This window comes from Bufo bufo, chromosome 1 (assembly GCF_905171765.1).
Source record: "Bufo bufo chromosome 1, aBufBuf1.1, whole genome shotgun sequence".
Classification (NCBI taxonomy): Eukaryota; Metazoa; Chordata; class Amphibia; order Anura; family Bufonidae; genus Bufo; species Bufo bufo.
In genome coordinates this window covers 155262221-155285721 of record NC_053389.1, presented here as the reverse complement: position 1 = coordinate 155285721, position 23501 = coordinate 155262221, and the positions used below count along the sequence as shown (strand labels likewise).

Below are 23501 nucleotides of genomic sequence, written 5' to 3'. Positions count from 1 at the left end.
CTTTGCCCGGTAGCAACTGCTACCTCTGCACCCCCTATAGCTACGCCCCTGTTTACGACACAATGCACCAAAGGGCTTTCTACTACCAGATTTTTACACCGCTTTTTAGACCACCTGTCTTAAAGTAGGACAAAAGAAGAACAAAAATAGGTCAAGACAAAAAAAAAAAATTAACTGAAAAAAAAAAATTACTTTTCAAATGTCATGTCTAGCATGTCACCAATGAGTACACATTTTCACACTTCATCTATTTCTTGCAGGGAGCATGTGCCACAGATTTTGGCACATTCCACACCTGATCCGAGGTGCAACTACAATTACAGATCTACTTCATTGTTCCAAGGTCTGTTAAAGGGCCAAACATAATCAGCTCCATGAGATCTGTTTATCTAACATCTATGGTTTTTTTTATTATATAGGAGACACACAGTGATAAGCCCTGATCTACCAGTCGAATGAAGTGTACTGGTCAGGAACGACACATCTTTCATACAGCAGTCAGTGATGATTATTAAAGGTGTACATACCCTACTCTACATACAATGGCTTTATATATAATGAAAATAATCAGGTACTAAATTGTTTCCTATCACAGGACAGATGCACCCAACATACATTGTTCTTAATATCTTCTCTAATGCAGCATGTACTTTCTATGTGCAGATGTACCCAAGGTGTAACTAGCTGACAGGGTATATACACCACTAAATGTCATGACATAGCACTGGGACATTTCACAGGAGGGCTTTGGTTAGCCCGTCAATACCCCACAATTACCAAAACCAAGCTCTGTCGAGCTCCTCGACCATCCAGCTTCACTTAATTTGCAAGTATATTTTCTTAAGGAGCTTGTCTGAGTTTGTTTTTATCTCCCCAAATCCTTCTAAAATGGTTTTCTCTAAGTAAAATACCCATCTTCAGGATTCTTCACCGTTTCCTCATTACTGCCATTCGTGTGGTCAGCGCCCTAGGTGTTTAGAAACTCTGATAGGTCATCCATGCAGATGTGACTGTGATGCTAATCCCCCGACATCCATGATATCTATAGTGATGAGACCTCTTCTGCCAAGTCATCAAGACCTTTTCGAAGAAGATTGTAGGTAATCGGACATTTATCCCTTACAACTCTCCTGGTTTACTTCTGTGGTTTTTAGTTTTGGGAGCTGAGGGACAGCAAATAACACCTGTTGATCTCATCATATGGAACCATATAAAGGCAGGTTATGATGCATGTTGCTGAGATTGATGCCCTGCCAGTCCAAGTATGAGGAGCATACAGTACAATATGAAGTTGCCATGACAGAGATACCACCCACTGCAAACTCTGCACCACATTCACATTAGTCACAGTGTGCCACAAATGTGAACAGTGCTGCCTATTCATAGACCACAGAAGGGGATTCTCTGCATTCTTCTCATAGTCTCCTATCTATAGTCATCCCCTGAAAAGCAATCACTTCCAGGAGTCTCCTGTGGCTGGTGGACACAGACAGTTCTCCTAGGTCAGGGAGTCTTATGAGGTTACTTTAAACTCCAGGCCCCTTTCCCAGTCTGGCTTCCAGTATCAGGGTCATCTTACATAGTAGAACATGACGCTGCCTGTCACTGCATGCCATTGTGTGTTCGCCTCATGTTCCCATGGTATGGATTGCTATAGGTTGAGCTATTCATGGAAATATGTGCTGAGATTTCTTAAAAATGTCTATACTCCCAATATACATACATCATGACAGATGACTAATGTGATGGTACAGAGGCAGCAGTGAGGCCAGAGAATCTATGCCAGGCATCCTCAAACTGTGGCCCTCCAGCTGTTGTAAAACTACAACTCCCACAATGCCCTGCTGTAGGCTGATACCCGTAGGCTGTTCAAGCATGCTGGGAGTTGTAGTTTTGCAACAGCTGGAGGGCCACAGTTTGAGGATGCCTGATCTATGCTATACCAAAGGAGATTTGTGAGTAATATACCAATAATCTACAGTAACACAAGCTTCAGTTATAACCAAATGTTTAGAGACTGACACAAATTTTGGTTTTCATAAAGTTTGTTGCTTCAGTGTTTTTAGATCCTTTCGTCAGATTTTTTTTTTTTTTTAAATGCTTATACTGATGTACGGTTATAAGCATTTCATAAGCATTTTTATTTATTTTTTTACCATTTATTGACAAATCCATAAAGTTTTTGCAAACACTCAATATTTCCAGTGTTGACCCTTCTTTAAGACTTCAGCAATTCGTCTCAGCATGCTGGATATCAGCTTCTGGGCCAAATCCTGACTGATGACAACCCATCCTTGCCTGATCAATAGTTTCATTACAGTTTCTGCGTTTTGATGCCTACCTGCTTTTTGAGGATTGACCAAAGGTTCAATGAGATTAAGTTCTGTGGAGTTTCCTGGCCATGGATCAAAAATGTCAATGTTTTGTTCACATAGCCACTTGGTTATCATTTTTGCCTTGTGACATGGTGCTCTATCATTCTGGAAAAGGCATTGTTCATCATCAAATTGCTCCTAGATGGTTGGGAAAAGTTGCTCTTGGAGGATGTTTAGATACCATTCTTTATTCATGGAAGTGTTCTTAGGCAAAATTGTGAGTAAGCCCACTCCCTTGGATGAGAAGCGACCCCTCATATGAAAGGTCTCAGGATGCTTTACTGTTGACAAAAACAGTAAAGCAAAGGCTTTTGGAGGATAGCCTGAGGTCAAGAAGGGCAGCAGAAAAAAGTCACTTCTCTCCAAGAAAAACATTAGACAGACTGACATTCTCCAGGAAGTACAGGGACTGGACTGCAGAGGACTGGAGTAAAGTTATTTTCTCTGATGAAACTTCTTTCAGACTTTTTGGGACATCTGGAAAAATGATTGTCCAAAGAAGAAAAGGTGAGTGCTACCATGACTGTGTCATGCCAAATGAAAAGCATCCAGAGACCATTCATGTGTGGGGTTGCATTTATCCAAGGGAGTGGACTCACTCAAAATAAGTTCAAAACATCCTCCCAGAGAAACTTCTCCCAACTATCCAGGAGCAATTTGGTAATGAACAATGATTCTTCCAGCATGATGGATCAGGTCAGTGATAACCAAGTGGCTCCATGAACAAAACATTGACATTTTGGATCTATAGCCAGAACACTCCCCAGATCTCAATCCCTTTGAGAAACAAAGAAATTGTGATAAACTCAAAGCACTGATTAGGCAAAAATGAGTTGCAATCAGTCAGGATGTGCAAAAACTTGATGGATTTGTCAATAAAAGTAAAAAATTTAATAAAACATATGAAACGCTTTAACACGGTACTTTTAAACACTTGTGTTTTTCTTTTCCGCCATAGAGTTCCGTCCTAGGGGCTCTATACCGGAAAATAACTGATCACTTTTATCCCCATGCATTCTGAATGAAGAGCAATCCGTTCAGGATGCATCAGGATGTCTTCAGTTCAGTCTTTTTGACTGATCAGGCAAAAGATAAAGCCGCAGCATGCAACGGTTTTATCTCCGGCCAAAAAAACGGAAGACTTGCCTGAATGCCGGAATTCTGGATCTGTCCTTCCGGTCTGCGGATCCGTTTGTCCGTATGACAAACGGACAGACGGATCCGTTCTTGCAATGCATTTGTAAGACGGATCAGGATCCTGATCAGTCTTAAAATGAAATCAGTTGGCATACGTTTTGCTGGATCCGGCAGGCAGTTCCGGCGACAGAACTGCCTGCCGGATTCCTCTGCCGCAATTGTGAAAGTAGCCTTAAAAAAGTAACCATAAAAACCATCTGATAAAAAAGAAATCTAAAAACACAGCCGTGCGAATGGGGCCCAAGACTGGAGATTGGTTGCCACAGACCAGTCAGACAAAACAATGTTGGAGTCCCATCTTATTGGAGATAACTGGGGCTTTGGTCGTCGTTGGCCCTTCTTGCCCTTAACTTTAGACTAAAGGCACATTTAGACACTGCGAAGAGCAGCTGATTGTCGGGAAGGGACTCCATTTACATGCAGTGATCAACTCCACGGTATGTGGATAAGCGATGGCTTCTGCTAACGCTCGGCCCCCTACAAAATCATTTTTGCTGGGCAGCAGAGTGCTGTTTAGACAAGTAACCTGCTGCCGAGAACGATGATTGAGGTGTCCGCACCTCTGATCATTTTACCCCATGAATGATTGTTCGGCTCGTCCATCGGGCGATATGTGGTACCTTTAGACGGGCAGATTATTGGGAACAAGCGTTCATAGGAAAGTTTGTTCCCGCTAATCGTCCCGGAGGTCGGGCTCTATAAATCCAGCATAAGCCCCACTTAAAAAAGATTGTGGGTGTATGCAGTAAAACCTCCATCTTCATTTCCTCTCTTTGACTTTGTGGTGTGACAAGACTGTGTCGAGCCCACGCAAGGTTATTACAGGCCATATCTCAACACCAGTTCTGTACAAGTCATGATATAACATCGGTCATGTGATGGTAACAATCGTTGCTGGAAAGCGAGACAGAGGAATTTAGGCTATAGGGCGGACCCCAGTTTCAGCCAGCAAGAAGAAATGCGAGAAGAGGCTGCCACTAACAAAAAATAATGGAAGTCACAGGAGGAGGCACATACAGCTAAATATAGGAAAATGGCAACCAAAAGTTACCAGGACACATTCACATCCAGAGCAAAAGACAGACAACCGTGTAACAACTGCACTCGATAGAACTGACTATACACAACAGATGGGATCTACAAGGTACGGGTATCTGTCTAGTGTGTAATAAGGTAAAGATACCGCATAGACTGGCACAGTGCACGTGTTTGCTGTGTGTGTATTACCGTGTTGTATCCATGTATATTTAATGTATGCTTATGTGCAGAAAGGTACATGTGGACTGCAAACATACAAAGTCCTGCATGCATCAGGCTGGCACTCACAGCTGGAACCTCTTCATATTCATCATGACCCTGGGCACAGTACTGCAGCTGGTCCATATACCACAGCAAGGCTTCTTCCTGCGCAGAGTCCGCCTGCCACTCTGCCAGGCAGTCATCGGTATCCGTCATCTGCTGCTCCATGTAGTCCTCATCGTCCATCATGTCAAATGTTTCAGCTTCTGCCTCTTCCTTCATTTTCAGCCTGAACCACCCCTCCCAGGGGATATCTTCCCAACAAAGGGTCTCGAAACTTTACTCGTTGATCCTCCCAAAAACTAGAGGACTATCCATAGAGAGAAGCGGAGTAAGTAGCTGGCAGTGCTCTCTGTACAGTGTCCTGCTCACACTATAGCTACCCCTCACACATGCTCATACAACTTCCAGTCACTCCCTCCTCCAGGAACACCACGTGGGCCTGTGCCCTACAGTAACCCGTGTCAGTACAGCCCCCAGCAGATGTTATCCCAGAGAAACACACAGCAGGAAGAGGCAGGAAGCATGCCAGATAAACACAGGCAACCCCAGCCCAAGAAAGTCCCAGCCAGGAGTCACTACCGTGCACTGAACCCTAAATGTCCAGGATCCCCAGCATCGAGAACCTGCTGGAAGGGTCAACGACCTGCTCCTCCACCTCACCCAGTGATCGAAACCTAGAACAAACTTACCTGATCATTAGTCATCCGGAGGTTTCAGTCAAAATCAATAACTGGCTGCAACCTGTAGCAGAACCTCCTGTATGCACCAGCACGCGGTTTATTCATATAGCCTTAAATACAGACTCTCCAAGTTGCACTACAAGTCCCAGAGTGCAATTTTATATACATGTTCTAGAACTTCAGCTTGGATGTCACATCAATGCTAGATGTAACTGTAGCCCCTTTTTAAGGGCTCCACACTGGTATAGAGTCGTACCATATGACAGCTGATCTGGCAACACTCATATGGGGGGGGGGGGGGGGGGGGGGAAATAAAAAATCAGTACAAGGTAAAAATTCGGGCATTTTCCCTTGATTGGAAACTTTGAGAGGGGGAAGGGAGAATCTAGAAACCCCCACCGTCAAGAAATGCTGTTCATTTTAATAGGATCCACGGCAAAAAAGAAAAAGAAAAAAGATTGCCATAAGTTAGCTCACCTCATATTTAAAGGGGTTTTCCTAAATTCCGATATAGATGACCTATCCTCAGGATAGGTAATCAGCATCAGATCGGTGCGGCTCCAACTCCCAGCACCTCTGCCGATAAGGTGTTTGAGCAGGCGGTGTATTGCAGTACCACAGCCTCCTCACCACTTACCAAGTACAGCGCCATCCAGTGGGTAGTGGCTGTGCTTGGTACTGCAGTTCTGCCACATTTACTTGGCTTAGGAAAGGGCACTCACTGGAGCGCCGCTGCCTCTTTAAACAGTTGGATCTCCACCGATCTCATATTGATGACCTATCCTGATATTTTGACAGGAATACCACTGCTCGCAGAGTTAAAGGGTGTCTGTCACCAGACAATTCACTGTGAAGCCAGGCACAATACATTGCAGGAGCAACCCAGCTGAATGTAATGATAGCCTTCACTTAGTAAGCCATTGTTTCATTCTGGAGATTTCTTTCAACTTTTATCCATATGTAAATGAGCAGTTCAGTGCACTGAGGGTGGACTCAAGCCCCCATGTGCACCCTTGCTTCTCCTGCTGCCATGGGTAACCCCTCCTTCACCATGACTGACAGAGCCCAATTGCTGCAAAGCCATCAAGCCTGGCCATCAATCAAGAAGGAGAGGGTGGGGAGGGAAGAGGAAGCAGGAGGAGCAAGGGTGCACAGAGTGGCTTGCCCTAGGTGCACTTAATTGCTTTTTTTTTTTTATATGGATAATAGTACTGTTCATTTGCATTAAAGGGGTTGTGCATGTTTGTGTGCGTGTGTGGGGCTTGGTTGACATCCCCCCCCATGGGCAGACCTGAAAAAGGTAGCCCATTTACCCGCTTCAGGACCCTGGCTCCCGACTCCTGCACTCTCCAGCCTTCGGTGCTTGCCAGTTGCTGACCGCAGTGGTGAACTGCCCCCTTGCGTCATGTCAGCTGGTCAGGTCACCGCTGCAGCCAGTGTCAAACTGGTAGTTTATATCCAACGAACAGCGCAGCAGAGGCCGGAGAACACAGGAGCCAGCATTGGGAAGCAGGCAAGTATGCTTCCCACCACAGGCCTGCCCAGGACAAACAGGGTTGCCAACCCTCCTCCCTCCGAACACACACAACCCCTTAATTAAAGTGCTTTTTCACCAGAATGAAGCAACAGATCACTAAATGAAAAGGTATCAGGACATGCAGCTGAGCAGCCCTACAATACAATTTCCAGGTGACAGACTTCATTTACCACCAGACGCTTGTCCCTGCATAGCAGACACGACCTGTAAATGCATCCTATAATATACACATATGTACCCCGCTATCTCCACCAGTCCCATAGACGATGAATGGAGCGGCATGTGCATGCTTGACTGCTTGCTACATTTATTTAGAGGTATGGAGCCCCCCGTTCACATGATCATTTCTTATGACCAGAATACCCCTTTAATCATAGTTAAAACTAAATGAACATGTATCTGATAAACTGTTTATTCCCCACTGTTAGGGAGAGGTGCAGGGTATACGAGGGGAGGCTCCAGTGTTCGATCGTCCTCATCAGTGGCTATCCTGCTGTAGGCAGCATCAGCACAGGGAGATGGCGGGACCAGAGTCTTACTACACAGTGGATGGAGCCTTCCGCTTCCGGATCGGTCTGCTGTTAAGCCGCCGACGTCCGTGGCTGTCGCAAACAGCTGATCAGTGACGGTGCCAGGTGTCGGCACCCATGGAGCACATATTGATGAGCCATTCTGAAGATAGGTCAGCTAAAAAGATAGTCAACCCCTTTAAGCCCAAAACTGGGTATAATCATGGAACTCCTTCAAGAAAAAGTAACCATTGGAGGTTAAAGCTCTGGGACGCTAGACATATACCATTTCCTAATCCTACAATATACTACTGACAAATAAAGGGATTATCCAGTTTTATGTAATGATGAGAATATTGTGCTCTATTCTTTTCCACAGTTTTTTTGCTAGCTCTCAGTGAATAGGAAATTCATTGGCGCCATGTGCCAAATCCAGCACTTGCATTCACTTACAGCAAGCAGAGATCTTGGAACTTGAAGGGAATTGGGACCCATAGTACATTATGCCATAAATAATCTTTTATTAACAGATCTGCTACCCCCAGAGGTGGATTTCATCTAATAATGTCCAGAGATCTCCGTTACGTTCTTACTCAGCGGGGCCGCCGATCGATGAGGACAACTGATTCGCTTTGGCTAGTTACACATCTGCGATTGAATCCAGGGATTTACAAGGTAAATGAGTGCAATATGTGGAAGTTGACTTTGCACCTGTGCCTGTACAGAGGTAGGTACACTACGGTGGCGGGGGGTACTGCTGGCTCACACTCAAAGTTTGAGAGATAAGGACCTGAAAGAGATGGAACATTAACTGCAGGGTAAACACACAGCGCCGGGACAGGCTGGTACCTCCTGGTAGGGAATGGATGGGAGGAAGCCTCCAAAATGACAGATGGGGGCAGGCTGAGGCCTAATTAGAGAAGGGGCTGGCGACGGCAGAGTAATAAATGCAATGTGCAACATAATCAAGACATTCCTATTATAATATAGGGAAGGGTGGGGGGGGAAGCTGGAGGACATAATAGGACATGTTGTAAATGTAGTACACTGAATAGAAGAGGAGTATATTATCGTCAGCGTAGGACAACTACCCCCATCTCATACTAATAGCACTGCCCCTATGGCAGAGGAGGATCGGGAAGAGCACTACGAGGAATCTTACTCTGCGTATGTGCTGTCGTTCATGCTGAGGAAGAGAAAACAGGAGACATGACAACATGCAGTAACAGAGAAAACCTGAGAGCACAAAGACATTCATGGGGACCGCACACATCCTTCCCATGGCACTGGACTGACCAGTATTGCTCCTCCTCAGCAGATCAGATGGAAAAGGAACTGCACACAATGGCCGCTTTCATGGTAACAAGCGGCCTCTTATTATTAGTACTAATGAGAGGGTTTTCTGCTTCCATCCATGCACACAATGCCGCTCCACCAGCACAGTCTGAGGAGCTGAATCCATGCCAACGCCTCAGGTTTCACAGACACTGGTCACTTGGCTTCTTATAGTGGGGTTCAATTTGAATGGGTCCGTAATCCGTCCGCATCGCAAAAAAAAAAATAGAACATGTGCCTCCATTCCCCACCGCTCCTTTCGGTTTGCGGACCCATTCACGGTTCCATCCGTAATACGGTGTGCACACAGGCGGTGCCTGTATATTGCTGTTTGCGGGCCCCAATACGGGCAAGGCCGTGCGCATGAGCCCTAAAGCTGATCACAGACATGATACGGGGGTCAGTGCGTCTAACTAAAGTGTTTAATACATGATGACCTATCCTCAGGATAGGTTATCAGCATCTGATCAGTGGGGGCCCAACTCCAGCCATTGAATAGTGGTTGTTCTTGGTACTGCAGCTCGGTTCCATTCACTTGAATGGGACTGCGCTGTACCTAGGCCATGTGACCCATGAACATGGCGTCACAGGCCTAGGAAGAGGCAGCAGTGCTCACTGGAGCACCCGAGGGTCTTCAAACGGTTGATGGGCAGGGATGCCGGGAGTCAGACCCCCCACCAATCAGATACTGATTATCTATCCTGAGGATATGTCATCAGTATTAAACACTCAGACAACCCAAAAGAGGCCTCATAATCCCTTAAAGAATGAGTGATTATCCGTTTTTGCATTTTTTACTTACCTTATATTTCATACGATATAGCAGAAGACTAAAAAAAAAAATTCAAATGGAGTATAACACCCCCCCCCCCCCCCCCCCCCGAAATTCTGCCATAGTTTTAACGGGTTTCGTTTTTACGGAGTTCCCCTATATGTGATAATTAGAGAGCAAGTATGCTGTGACGGATGGGGGGGCTGATTACATGCCCAGAAGTTCATGTTAGGTTTCGCCAAACATATGTACTGGAGGAGCCGTCAGGAGCGTCCATTATCAATTCTGTCAAAGATACAGGACAGAATAGGGCAGCATGCTGCACTGTCTTGCCTTCTAATGGAAACCAGTTCCTATTATAGTCACTGGGTTTGGCCAAGTGTTGTTCATTTCCGTCATTTGATGGAAACGTCGCATACATTATTTTAATTGCTCTTCTATAAAATGGATAGTTTTGTGATTACTAGAATTTTGTAATTGCCAAAAAAGTATTCGTGCATAATAAATATCTAAAATGATCATTCATCTTTTTTCCCCCCTTTCAAAAAAAAAAAAAAAAAACTAAAAACAAAAAACACAACCATCCAATGTACTGGTATACATGGAGATGTATCTGTAGATACCAGTACATTGTGCAAGGAAATTCTATGGAGGTGGCCTTTGTGGCTCACTGCTTAGACAGTCTGCCTCCCATTCAGCAGTCCTGGGTTCATGACCGGGCAGTGACCACCTAAAAGAGACAGAATAAAATCTAAATATACATGGGTATCCTCAGGCAAGACAGTGCTTTGGGATGTTGGGGATATGCCTGTAGTGTCCCACTAGGTAAAGGTGGGCACTACACAAGGGTCAATTGGTGTGTGCGTTCCTCCTACTCACAAGGGACAGTAATGTTATATTTAAGTGTGCATTTAATGTCTTTTCTAATGTGTTTTTATATGCAATGTTCCCCTGTATGATGCAATAGCAGGCCTAGTTGGGTGTAGTTAGACATCCCAGACACTAGAGGGAGATAGGGAGCCCCTAGTATAAATGTCCAGGCCCAGACAGGGAGAGGGAGTTCAGAGTCAGGAGTCTGCAGAGACAAGTTAGAAGGCACCAGCCAGTGATATGCTGAGGGCCTCCTCCTGACATGCAGCTAGACAGCCCAGGCTTCTAGTTGTTACCAGGGGGCTAGTAGAGGGATCCTAGCCTACCTGTGGAGCAAGTGAGCCTCAGTTAGCTCAGAAGATTACCCCAGTAGTAGGAATGGACCTCCTGGGAGAAACCTGCAGCTGCCCAACCAAGCAAGGATAATACAAGTCAGATAAGTAACCTGATGGGCAGAGGATCTATAAAGTAAAGAGCAAGGGTCAATACTGGAGAGAGAATTTATATACCAAGGATTAAAGCCAGTATTTAGGCATCCGGGCCTTGGGATCTAGCCAGCTAGAATAGCTGAAGGGGATAGAGCAGCATTGCACTGCAACGCATTAACCGTTGTGTCCTCCAAGTATCTTGCATGATTACTACTTGCCACCATCTAAAGTCTACCTGCTTGTGAAGTATTGTCCAAGGGACTGCATTATCATCACTATCACCTATAACTGTATGTACAAAGTTGGACTGTGTTCACCAAGTAAAGAAACGTTTGGTTTATCCACTGAGTACTCAGTTATTCCTCCTATAAACCGGTGTGCCACCGTTACAGGCACTGGCGTCACGAATCCAACAGGGACCTTGCCCCAGGCACTAAAAATACCTGTAACATCCAGGGCACCTCATCCACCATCAGGCCTGGTCCCTATATACAGAGTGTGCCCCAGAGGAACTGTGTCTACCTCTCCTTCACTGCCGCATGCCTGCCCAGGGTTCTCCAATACAGTGAGCAACCCTCGATTGCCTATAACCGTGACCTCGCTTCGCTATACCCTGCAGGTCTGGCGTGCTGCATGCCCTTTATTCATTATATCATACATGGTGCTGCCCCTAAGCAGAGTGAAAGCACAGGACACCCAGAGCAGGGACTCCTAGGCAGCACAGGGACAGGACCACAAAAAAAATTACTGGGACTTCAACGTATCCATAAAAATAAAGTAATGGCGTACTGCCACATACACCGGCTAGACCAGCGGTTTACCGCTCAGGTAGCAGACCAGGTATCGTTGCCAGATTGTGATCCCAGAATCCTTCTTTCATGGTCCCCAGCCTAAGCTAGAATTCCGGCATTTGGTGTCCTTACAGACTCTACATAGCAGGGTTTAGGGTTATGAGCACAGAGAATAGGACTGTACCTGGGGCTGGGTTTTATTAGTAGGGTGGACACAGCCGAGCTGCATGTGGATGCACAACTCCTGGAACGTCTATCCATTCAAAAGGAAAGAATGAAAAAAATGAAAAGAAAACCAGTGGCTAAGACCGTGAGATAAGAGGGTGGAGGAGGGAGACTCGCCCCTCCGGTCATGGAACCACATGCACAGAAAACAGGAAAAGCTATCTATTCATGCTGGAGCCAATAAATGAGCGGGGGTCACTGGCGTGCAGATCTGCCGTACAGTGGGGCTTGTCTTCTTACACGTGATGGACAGTTACATAAATTCTCTAAAGTGATCGTGGATGTTACTGGAGTAGATATCAGTGTGCTGTCAGCACAAAGTCCGCACATATAATGTCAGTGAACTGGCTGCAGCATCAATATGATCGTCATCTCCGATAAGAAAATGATCGTTTCTGATCAATGGAACCAACTGCATATGGTCTGCAGTAAAAATTCTTCTCCTCGTCATTGGCCATTATAGTTCCTACTGAAAGGGTTTTCCTGATGTATAAAAGTTTACCTTCAACTATACAATATTACTATAATGACAGAAACTACTGTCCGTGAATGGAAGCATCATTTAACTTCAGCGGTTGCAAAAACCCTTTTAGATCATCAGCTCTGCACCCATGTGAGTTGGACAGCGTGTCAGCCACTGAACCTACACAAAAATGCAGCAAGCAGAGATCTTGAAAATGGTGAGGAATGGAAGCACAGGGGGCATAACCCATTTATGCCAGGATTCCTATTTAGAATAGTCACATATTTTGAGCAAAAAGGCTTGACTTTTTGCTGTTTTGCCCTTTTCTGGTCACAAATTAGAAGTGGTGAGAAAAGTGCTTGGGGTTTAGCTGTAGTGGGAATGGTCTCCCATGGACAGAGGTTTAGGCTACAAATTAGCATAAATTAGGCTGCAAATTTATGCTGGAAATGTGCACCTCTTAAAGGGGTTGTCCGGTAAAATAGCAAGTTCTAGGAAGTTGTTTAACACATTTAAGGATATGTTTGTTTTTTTGGACTGGACAACCCCCTTCTGGTGCATTTTACATCAGCATTAGTGTTGAGAGAACTTGTGTTTTAAGTTCGGCATCTAAAGTTCGGGTTATCGAAGTATCCCGTTATGGATTCCGCTACCACGGACCATAACGGAATTTAGAATCCATAACGGGATACTTCGATAACCCGAACCCGAGTACATGTGGAGAAATCCATACTCACCTGCTCCCTGCCTCACTTCACTGGACTTCTGATCCCAGTTTGTCAACTTCTACACAGACTGGGTCACTTGTTCATAGTTGCCAATTATCCTGGCAAATTCGGGCTGTCCCGGGCTAAAAATGTGTGGGGCTATTGATAACCCCGACTATAAATGGGTGGTTCCAGGCAGAGTTGGGCGTCCTCAGGAGAGCAGGGTTTTCATTGTCCCTAAATGTTGGTAAGTATGTGGGCGTCGCTGCAGCCAATAATTAGCCTGGACAGTGACATGTCCCAAAGTGTCACATGACCCAGCAGTGACATGCCACTTGGAGACATTACACCACTGAGGCCAGTCAGTGACTGCAGCAGATGGGTCCAGAATACCAGTGAAGAGAGCCCAGGAGATAAAATGGGGAGGAGGGGAGCAGGCGAGAATGGATTTCTTCACAGGTAGTCCAGGCTGGGGTGCAAATAAAAAATAAAAAAATCCTGGACAATCCCTTTAAATGTTTTCAGCTTGTCTGTTCCAAGGATTTAACTACAAAATTTAAAAAAGAAAAGCAATCTGATATCTTAATTCGTTTAGGAGGGAAGTGCTCTTAAGGGATTCTGTCACCTCTTTTTACCCTATAGAGATGCGGACATGCACGGCTAGAGTGCCGCTAGCATGTCCGCAATATACCTGTCCCATATCTCCGAGTGGTTTTATTTAGTGTAAAAAATGATTTTATATATATGTAAATCAGCCTGGTAAGGAGCGCAAGGGGCTGCACTAACCGTTCTGGAGCCCAGTCACGCCCCCTGTATCCACGAATCTCCTCCTTCCTCACGGAGTCAGATCGCCGTAATCTCGCGGTGCGCAAGCTCGCGCATGCACAGTTCCTTCCCTGAGGCCGATACCAGCACAGGGAAGGAACACTATGCCGACACTGCGCATGCACGAGCTCGCGAATCGCGAGATTACAGCAATCTGACTTCGTGAGCAAGGAGGAGATTCGTGGATACAGGGGGGGCATGGCTGGGCTCCAGAATGGTTAGTACAGCCCCTTGCGCTCCTTACCAGGCTGATTTACATATATATAAAATCATTTTTTACACTCAATAAAACCACTCAGAGATATGGGACAGGTATATTGCGGACATGCTAGTGGCACTCTAGCCGTGCATGTCCGCATCTCTATAGGGTGAAAAGGTGACAGAATCCCTTTACCCTCAGTTCAGACCTGAGCGTTTTACAGCGCGTTCCTATGCGCTGTAAAACGTTCAACAAGGAGAAACCAATGCTTCCCTATGGGAATGGTTCTCACCTGGGCGTTTTACAGCGAGTACGATCGCGCTGTAAAACGCCCGACGCTCAAACAAGTACATGAGCGTTTTTTTGGGCGTTTGTCGCGCGTTCCCGTACATAGACTTTCGGGAACGCGCGACAATGTGTGTTCACTTGTCTCTGTATGCGCGCTTGTAAACGCCCGTACAATCGCGCATACAGAGCGCTCCTTTCAGAACGCTCTGGTGTGAACCCAGCGTTAAGGATCTAGCGGCATATTGAGCACAACGCCTCTGGATCTTGCAGGGTTCTGGTTCAGCCTATGACAGAACTGTTCTATTCCACAGGTCAGTGCACATCTTCCCTGTAATTACACAGGCCTGCGCCCCTTCTCTGGATAGATTACAGTCTTCTCAATTCTCTCTCAGGCTGTTTATTTGTAGAAGAGCAGGCGGGTGGTGACTGCACCCCTGGAATTGAACCAAGGAGACATGGCTGAATGTACTGTGTGGACTCAGGGAGGAGCGGGCCTATCCCTGAACTGTTTATATATAGGAGCTGTAATCTACACCACTATGGAAGTGTGTGCTGCAGGGTTTACATATCTGCTTCCTGAAGCTATAGACACCAGGGTCGCAGTCTCGCAGAGCATTCACAGGTCACACTATAATGTACGACTGGCACCTATCCTAACACACTGACATTCTCCTAAGGCCTCATGCACACGGCTGTTCCGTGCATTAGGGACCGCAGTTTGCACGAGCAACGTCCGTGCAGCGCCGGGAAGGATCGAGACCCATTCAACTTGAATGGGTCTGTGATCCGCCGCACCGCAAAAAAATAGAACACGTTGCTTCAGTGGTGCTTCCGTGGGGTTCCGTGCCTCCGTTCCGCACCGCACCTCCGGATTGCGGACCCATTCAAGTGAATATATATCCGTGATGTGGGGAGCACACAACTGGTGCACGCATATTGCGGACCCGCTGTTTGCAGGCCGCAATACGGGTAACAGTCGTGTGCATGAGGCCTAACGCTGTTAAAATGGGACTCTTCTGTAATGGCATCATTTACTAGGACTCCTCTTTTTCATCCTAGAAGCCTCTCCTGAGATGGACTATCAAGTACATGCCCCGCTCTGTAAGGCCTCATGCACACGAACGTATTTTGTTTCCGTGTCCGTTCCGTTTATTTTTGCAGATACGATGCGGACCCATTCATTTCAATGGTTCCGCGGAAAAAAAAAAAACACACAACGTGTGTCCGTTCCGTAGACCCACAAAAAAAAAAATAGAACATGTCCTATTCTTGTCAGTTTTAAACACATACGGTCGTGTGCATGTAGCCTAAAGATGATGGTTGACCGTGCAGAAGCCTGTGTGCCGTGATCTGGGGCTCCGTGCACATGGTGTTATATCAGGCTAGTTTCTACTTTGTATAGAGGCTTTATATGCACCCCATGTGATATCAGGCTAGTTCTTTATATTGTATAGAGGCTTTATATGTATACCATGTGATATCAGGCTAGGTGTTTATATTGTATAGAGGCTTTATATGTATACCATGTGATATCAGGCTAGGTGTTTATATTGTATAGAGGCTTTATATGTATACCATGTGATATCAGGCTAGGTGTTTATATTGTATAGAGGCTTTATATGTATACCATGTGATATCAGGCTAGTTCTTTATATTGTATAGAGGCTTTATATGTATACCATGTGATATCAGGCTAGGTGTTTAAATTGTATAGGGCAGTGGTGGCGAGCCTACGGCACGTGTGCCAGAGGTGGCACTCAGAGTCCTCTCTGTGGGCACCCGCACCCTGGATAATGTCTATGGTGTACCAATATGCCTTAGACTTTTCCTGCCATTCATCAGCGCAGGGCGCACTATGAACGGCACAGGCAGCAGATTGGATGTAGGCAGGCTATTATAGCTAAATGATAAAGTACATGGAAGTTACTATATTGGATTGTAGTATTCGGGTTAAATTGCCGTGTGGGTACTTTTGCAATACATGGGTTTTTGGTTACAGTTTGGGCACTCTGTCCGTAAAAGGTTCGCCATCATTGGTATAGAGGCTTTATATGTATCCCATGTGATATCAGGCTAGTTCTTTATATTGTGTAGAGGTTTTGTGGTGACCCTGTTTGATATGAGGCCAGTTCCATATATTGCTTGGAGCCTTTAAGTGAAGGTAACTCTGTGTGAAATTAGACTAGCTGCACACATTGAATGGCGGCTTTATATACACACATCGTCTGACATCCAGCCAGTTCCTATATTGTTTGGTGGTTTTACATTCAACACTTGCGGCAGAGGATTCCAGCAGGCAGTTCCGGACGCAAACGGATGGCATTTGTCAGACGGATCCGTCTGACAAATGCATTAAAATACCGTATACGCATCTCTGGTGTCATCCGGAAAAACGGATCTGGTATTTATTTTTTTCACAAATTTAAAGGTCTGCGCATGCGCAGACCGGAAGAACGGATCAGTCAATGCAGCAATTTTAATGCCGGATCCGGCACTAATACATTTCAATGGAAATTAATGCCGGATCCGGCATTCAGGCAAGTGTTCAGGATTTTTGTGTTCGGTATTTTCTCCGGCCAAAATAGTAAGAGGGACTGAACTGATGCATACTGAACGGAATGCTCTCCATTCAGAATGAATTAGGAAAAAACTGATCAGTTCTTTTCCGGTATTGAGCCCCTGTGACGGAACTCAATACCGGAAAAGAAAAAACGCTAGTGTGAAAGTACCCTTAGGAGAACACTGTGATATCAGTCGAGTTTCCTGTATTAACTGAACAGATTACTGAATGTGGAGTCTGGTGTTTCCCAGGGATATTCCCAATGTGTCATGGTACCACTATAAATCCTTATCTATACTGACCTCAGTTAGGAGTAAAAACAGAAACCCCTGAACACCATTTATTATGCTGTAAAAAAAACTATCCCACATTCATTATCAGGCCTGTTTTTAAAACTAACTGATTAGATAAAAGTTTATTACCCATTAGTCACTCTTTACCAATCAAAAATCTCTCGTTATAAAGGCAACTGGGTCTTGAAGACATCCGTGCGTGTCACCAGAATAAACCCAACCATAGATCATCACTAGCATTGATGACTAATGAAGGTAATACTTCTGTAGGCAACTGGTAACAGAATAGCGCCAAAATATTCCGCAGCGCTTTACAATCAGGGGGTTCAAGTAAGAATAGAGTCATAAATAACATAGTAACAAAACAAGAGGAGTGCGGGCCCTGCTCGTGACATCTTACTATATTTGAGGAGACAGGGGTGACACATAAGGTAACAAGTGCTTGATTTGTACAATGGAGCGGCCATCTTAAAACACAATAGGGGAGTAGATCTATAGGCTGTATTTCACCTGTCGACTTTTCGGCAGATGATCATTAACGAGCGTTGGTATGAATGATCATTAGCAATCATCTTGGGGGGCAATACTGCCGCCGATTGCCTGATGAACAAGCAAATGATCGTTCATCGGGCAATTGCGATTTATAAGCACGCTTAAAAATAATTTGCCAGCGGCTGCTTGTGCCGTCTAATTACGATCTGCCACCAGCAAACCACTAGCATGGGGACGAGCAAGGAGGAGATTGTTGCATGTAATAGCAGTGGTTTCCTCCGCTAGCTAGCAGGGCAAGGGCTTTTTTACTGCTTACACTGCTAGGTGGAGGCTTCCGCCTAGCAGTGCTCCCAGTGACCTCACTAGCAGGGCAGGCTTTAGCGCTGAATTCATTTTTTCATCACATTATACACTGCTCGTATCCAGGGGTTACTTATGGCCACCCTGCAATCAAGCACTAATAAATGCTCCCCCCTACGCCCGGGCCCCTCACACTGATTCTACTTACCTTGCTCCCCGTCACCACATGGCCCCCGCTGCTTCTCCTCCCCATGCGCGGATGAAAACATTTGGTGTCGGGGGGAGCAGCCAATGGCAGGCGGTGAAAGGGATGAGCCTCCCTAGTAGGGCTGAAACGATTGAATCGAGTAATTCGACAAAAAAAAATCCTCGATGCAGATTTGTTTGTGTCATGTGAACGCGCTGCACTGTACTGTATCCTGACACATCAGGTCATAGTGCACGTAAGCGCGCACTATGACCCGACGCTGTGCGACGTCAGGACGACAGTGCAGCGCGCAGAGAAGATGATGAGGAGCTGTGGAGCGGCGCCCCTACAGAAAAGGTAAGTACTGGCGCTGGGGACATGCCTAGGAGGGGGGAGATGGTGGCACTGGGGGGAAGCTGATGAGTTTTTATAAAGAAAAACACTCTTTTAATTAGTTTTTGTCATTAGAGTACTCGATTAATCATTGGATTAAATCGACAGAATACTCGATTACAAAAATAGTCGATAGCTGCAGCCCTACTCCCTAGCGTCACCCGTGATGCTGGGGAGGCTCATCCCCATCCGCGATTGGCTTACACCCCCCCCCCCCCCTTTAACATTTTCTACATGATAAAATGCCATTTACTCAAGAGAGACAACCATAAGGCCCCCACACTATTGTATTGAAAGGCGGGTTCGACCGACACTATAATGTGTATGGTGAGCTCCCGACTCTCCACAGATAAGCTGCTGCCTGGCACTTATGGGGCGGCTTACCTCCCGGGAGAACAGAAGGATAGAGCGCAAACATCAATTTGACCTGATCGTTTTGTTCTCCTTTCTCCCCACAGAATACATATACACGTTCAGCCGAGCCTTACGTTATGTATGGAAGAGTGAGATAGCGGTCGATGGCTACTGAATGTGTATGAGGGTCCATTAGATGCGCCCTTGTTCTTTTCTGCCCTCCAGGAAGCAGAAGAGACGGTAGGAACCGGTGTTGGAGTCTCTGATCTCTTCTGCCTTTGTTTTGTAAATGTTTTGAGTCATTTTATTTGACCATTATGGTATTTGTTTTGCAAGCACTGTCCCTTTTATATTAAAGCTTAAAAGACTTAGATACTGATGATCTATTCTCAGCATAGGTCAATGTCATTAGATCAGTGGGGAAGGAGGTCTGTCAACCAGAGCCCCCACCGATCAGCTGTTTTCAGTAGTCGCCGGCGCCAGAAACTATACAGAGGACAGAGCCAGAAGATCGGTCCGCAGTGTAGGTACTGCATCTCAGCTCTCATTCAAGTGAATACACTGTACACTGGTTCCGAAAACGGCACAGCGGACAGATCTTCTGCTTCCAGCTCCATCCACTGTACAGTTTCCAGCAACTGCTGCTCGAACCAGCTGATCACTGGAGGTGCCGGACCCACACCGATCTGATATTGATGAATTATCCCAGAAATCCCTTTAGACCGAAAGGTATACAATGCACATGACATGGGTCCCCTAGCTGGATACAAATACAGCTGAAAACTTGGAGCAAGGGAGCATAGTTACCCCGACTTGGGCACTGCAGGTAAGTACCCAATCAGTTGTTTGTGTACCACTGCCTGAACTACGTCAGGGAACATGCTCACCGAACCTATTCCCACAGGTACATGCTCAGTGGCTACATTCTTCTGTCAAGCCGTGGGTGCTGATCCGTTCACACTCTTGTTTCACAATGAAGAGACACAGAGGTGTACGGAGACTTCGTTTTCAGACGCTCTGGGACCTCCTGAGCAAAGGCAGCGAGTCAGTGCCATTAAAGAGGTTTGAAACTTTAGGCTAGATGCACATGTGTTTTGCGGTCTGCAAAAACAAAACAAAAAAAAACACGGATGACGTCCGTATGGCATCCGTGTTTTTTTGCGGCTCCATTGTAACCATGCCTATTCTTGTCCGCAAAACGGACAAGAATAGGAAATGTTCTATTTTTTGGCGGGGCTACGGAACGGAGCAACGGATGCGGACAGCCCACGGAGTGCTGTCCGTATCTTTTGCGGCCCCATTGAAGTGAATGGGTCCGCACACGAGCCGCAAAAAAAAATGCGGCTCGGATGCGGAACCAAACCACGTAGCCTCATCATTAATGTGACTGGTTTTAGTCAAAGCCATTAGAAAATGGGCATGCAATGTATGGTCCATCTCCCACGGATGGGTGCGATTCATACTAGACCCTACTGGCTGGCCTGTGTAGGGGGACAGCCAGCCAGAGAGATCAGAAGAATGGGCCACGTGGAGCCAACAAGTCCAGGTTGTGATTTGACGAGACACCCCACTGTGACCCCACTGCCCGCGTCATTTCTTCAGGTACTACAACCACATTCAACAATCCTCCTCGTTTCATTTCCACATAACATTAGAAATGTTATGAAATGGTTTCAAGATAAAAAGACGTTTCACTGAAAGCTGGGAGGAGCAATACCACAGCGAGGCCTGCAGAGGGCAGCACTTACCTGTACTGTGCATGCAACTCATTCATTTCATGCAGCAAGCCAGGAAAGTCAAAGACATTTAACATGAACATGCACAAAATGAGGCATGGGAAAATCGAGGTGTACTCACATTGTACCAGCTCTGGCTCTTCTGCAAGGAGAAAGAAAAGAGGTTACTTCTAGATTCTTCTAGATAGACTGGAGAGCATTTCAAATGACGGGTTAAATGAGGATTAAAGAAAAACTAGGTCATGTAGAAAGATAGCACATGTTATATCATCACTGGAAGAGCGAGTTTTCCCCATGTGAAAATCCACAGCACCCTCCGTCTTTCTCTAGGCTGAAGACCTAGCGTCCACCATAGTGTACATGAGATACAATAGTAGTGTACAGATATGCTCATCCATAGCAGGTGACCACTACATGGGACATCTATGGAGCCCACCTCTCACACGATACAGAAATAAAAAGGTCTACAGATTCAAATATTTCACAGTTCCCATCTCTTGCACACAGAATAAAGATATTAGGTTTATTTGATGCCTCCTGTGAGTTCATTTATTTCTACCAGCAATATCTTTAGAGCTGCCATTGTTTGTAAGTGGGGTGATATCAGGAACTTATCAGCAATAGGTAACTTATAAAGTGCACCACTTTACATAGAGTCTGCCAGACCAGACAGGTATCTGCGGCGTCATTACAAGGCGTTGTAGGTGGCGAGTAGCAAGTGCCGTCTCCTCTACGTGTCCTTTGCATAGTGGGTTACTCCAATTCACAATAGTTTCCAGAGAATAGATATTTATAATAAGTTAAATAGTTGGGGGTCCTTCGGCTGGTGGCTCCACTAGTCTATAGAACAATGTAGAGCGGAGGTGACTGCTGCATGTATATACAGCCTTTACCTCCTCTGAGGAGATGGAAATTATTATGACTGTATGCATTATAATCGTAAAATTCACTTGAGCAACATTTATGGTAAATGATCAATGAGTTCAGCTGAAAATTGCATTCAATACAATAAAAAAAATATTTAAAGGGGATGTCCTATTAAAGGGGTTGTCTCACTTCAGCAAATGGCATTTATCATGTAGAGAAAGTTAATACAAGGCACTTACTAATGTATTGTTATTATCCATATTGCTTCCTTTTCTGGCTGGATTCATTTTTCTATCACATTATACATTGCTCGTTTTCATGATTACGACCACCCTCAAATCCAGCAGTGGTGGCCGTGCTTGCTCACTATAAGAAAAAGCGCAGGCTTTTCTGGTGGCCAGGAATGTGGAAACGAGCATAAGCATGCATGCTCAGCAGCTCCTGTCTACCTTGTAACCGCGCTGCAGAAGTGGTCATAACCCCCTCGGAACGAGCAGAGAATAATATGATGGAAACATGTATTAAGCCAGCAAAGGAGGCAATATGGACAATCACAATACATTAGTAAGTGCCTTGTATTAACTTTCTCTACATGATTAATGCTATTTACTGAAGTCGGACAACTTCACCGGATAGGGGCACAAGTGTCTGATCGGCCTGGGCTCCAGGTAAGTGTGCAGAATGAAATCATCAGCTCTGGTACTTTTGCACATTAAGTCGATTAATAACAATAAGCCAATCAGCAAACACGTAGCAGTTGTGTAACTACAACTCCCAGAATGCACTGACAACTGCAGATCAATTTCTGAAGAGCACTGTTTCCTATCGACCAGTATATCAGAACATAATCAACCTCTGTAGACATCTATGAGACACCATGGCATCACAAACTGTATAGAAGTACCATAAAAGAACACGGCTAATGCATACCTCCCAACTCTTTGGAAGGACAAAGAGGGACAATTTTGGTTTACTTGCATATTTATACACTTCAATAGTTTTCTAAGCACACAATAACGCAAAAATTATCTGACTATAGAAACTTCTAAAATCCAAACTGCATCCAATAATGAAATAATATATAAGGCAGGCTCTAATATACAGAGGAACCAGACAAGCATTTTCTGGATCAATATTGTAAATGTAATGATGCAACTCTATACCTCAGATCAAAAAGAGGGACATTTAAAAGGGAGCAAAGAGGGACGGGTCAAAAAGAGGGACCATGCCTCCAAAAGATGGACTCCTGGGAGGTCTGCTAATGCTTGGAGGGTTTGGAGACGGAAGTCAGGCTTATTGAGGTGGCACACGTCTGCCAGGCCGAAACAGTCCCACAACTCGTGTCAGTTCTTCTAGCAATTACAATGAACTGAACATTTTTTCTAGGGTTGCTTCAGTTTTGGTTGGTCACGGATGTCGGACCATGAATTGACTTGGGGAAGTTTTGTCCAAATAGGGAATATTTGTAAAACAAAAACCTGTATACTGTCCTCCCACTGGACCTTAGAACTACACTTTTCCATAGTATGGACAACCAGTGTAGGTTGGTAGACTACACCACAAAATTCAAACCCCAGGCCAGACCTGGAGAATTCAGACCCCTCTAATGACTGTCCCGGTTCCTCTTTGGCAGCTGCCCCTCAAGAGCATGGAGAGGAACACTACCGGGTAGTGCTGAGCAAATAGAGCTAGATCCTAGATCCTGAGTCGAGTTGCTCAAAACTTATTTTTAATGCACTATTCCCAAAGTCTCGCAAGACATCGGTGAATAACTTCGGGATTTGATTTTTAAACTTTAAAACCATTTTAAAACATG

The 23501-nt window shown here is 45.4% G+C and overlaps 1 protein-coding gene across 9 annotated transcripts in view; it reads right to left on the bottom strand.

Moving 5' to 3' along the window:
• The window catches only part of GRAMD1B (GRAM domain containing 1B), a 332976-nt gene that overhangs the window by 42058 nt on the left and 267417 nt on the right, over window positions 1–23501 (bottom strand). For 7 of the 9 annotated variants that reach the window (XM_040431019.1, XM_040431025.1, XM_040431049.1 and 4 more), the window contains one exon: window positions 20940–20960. The exons of 1 other annotated variant lie outside the window; for it this stretch is intronic. In XM_040431019.1, coding sequence (XP_040286953.1) covers window positions 20940–20960 — 21 coding nt within the window. Of the gene's footprint in view, window positions 1–4898; window positions 5232–20939; window positions 20961–23501 lie in introns of those variants that run through there. One more of the 9 variants, XM_040431061.1, reaches the window with a different exon arrangement.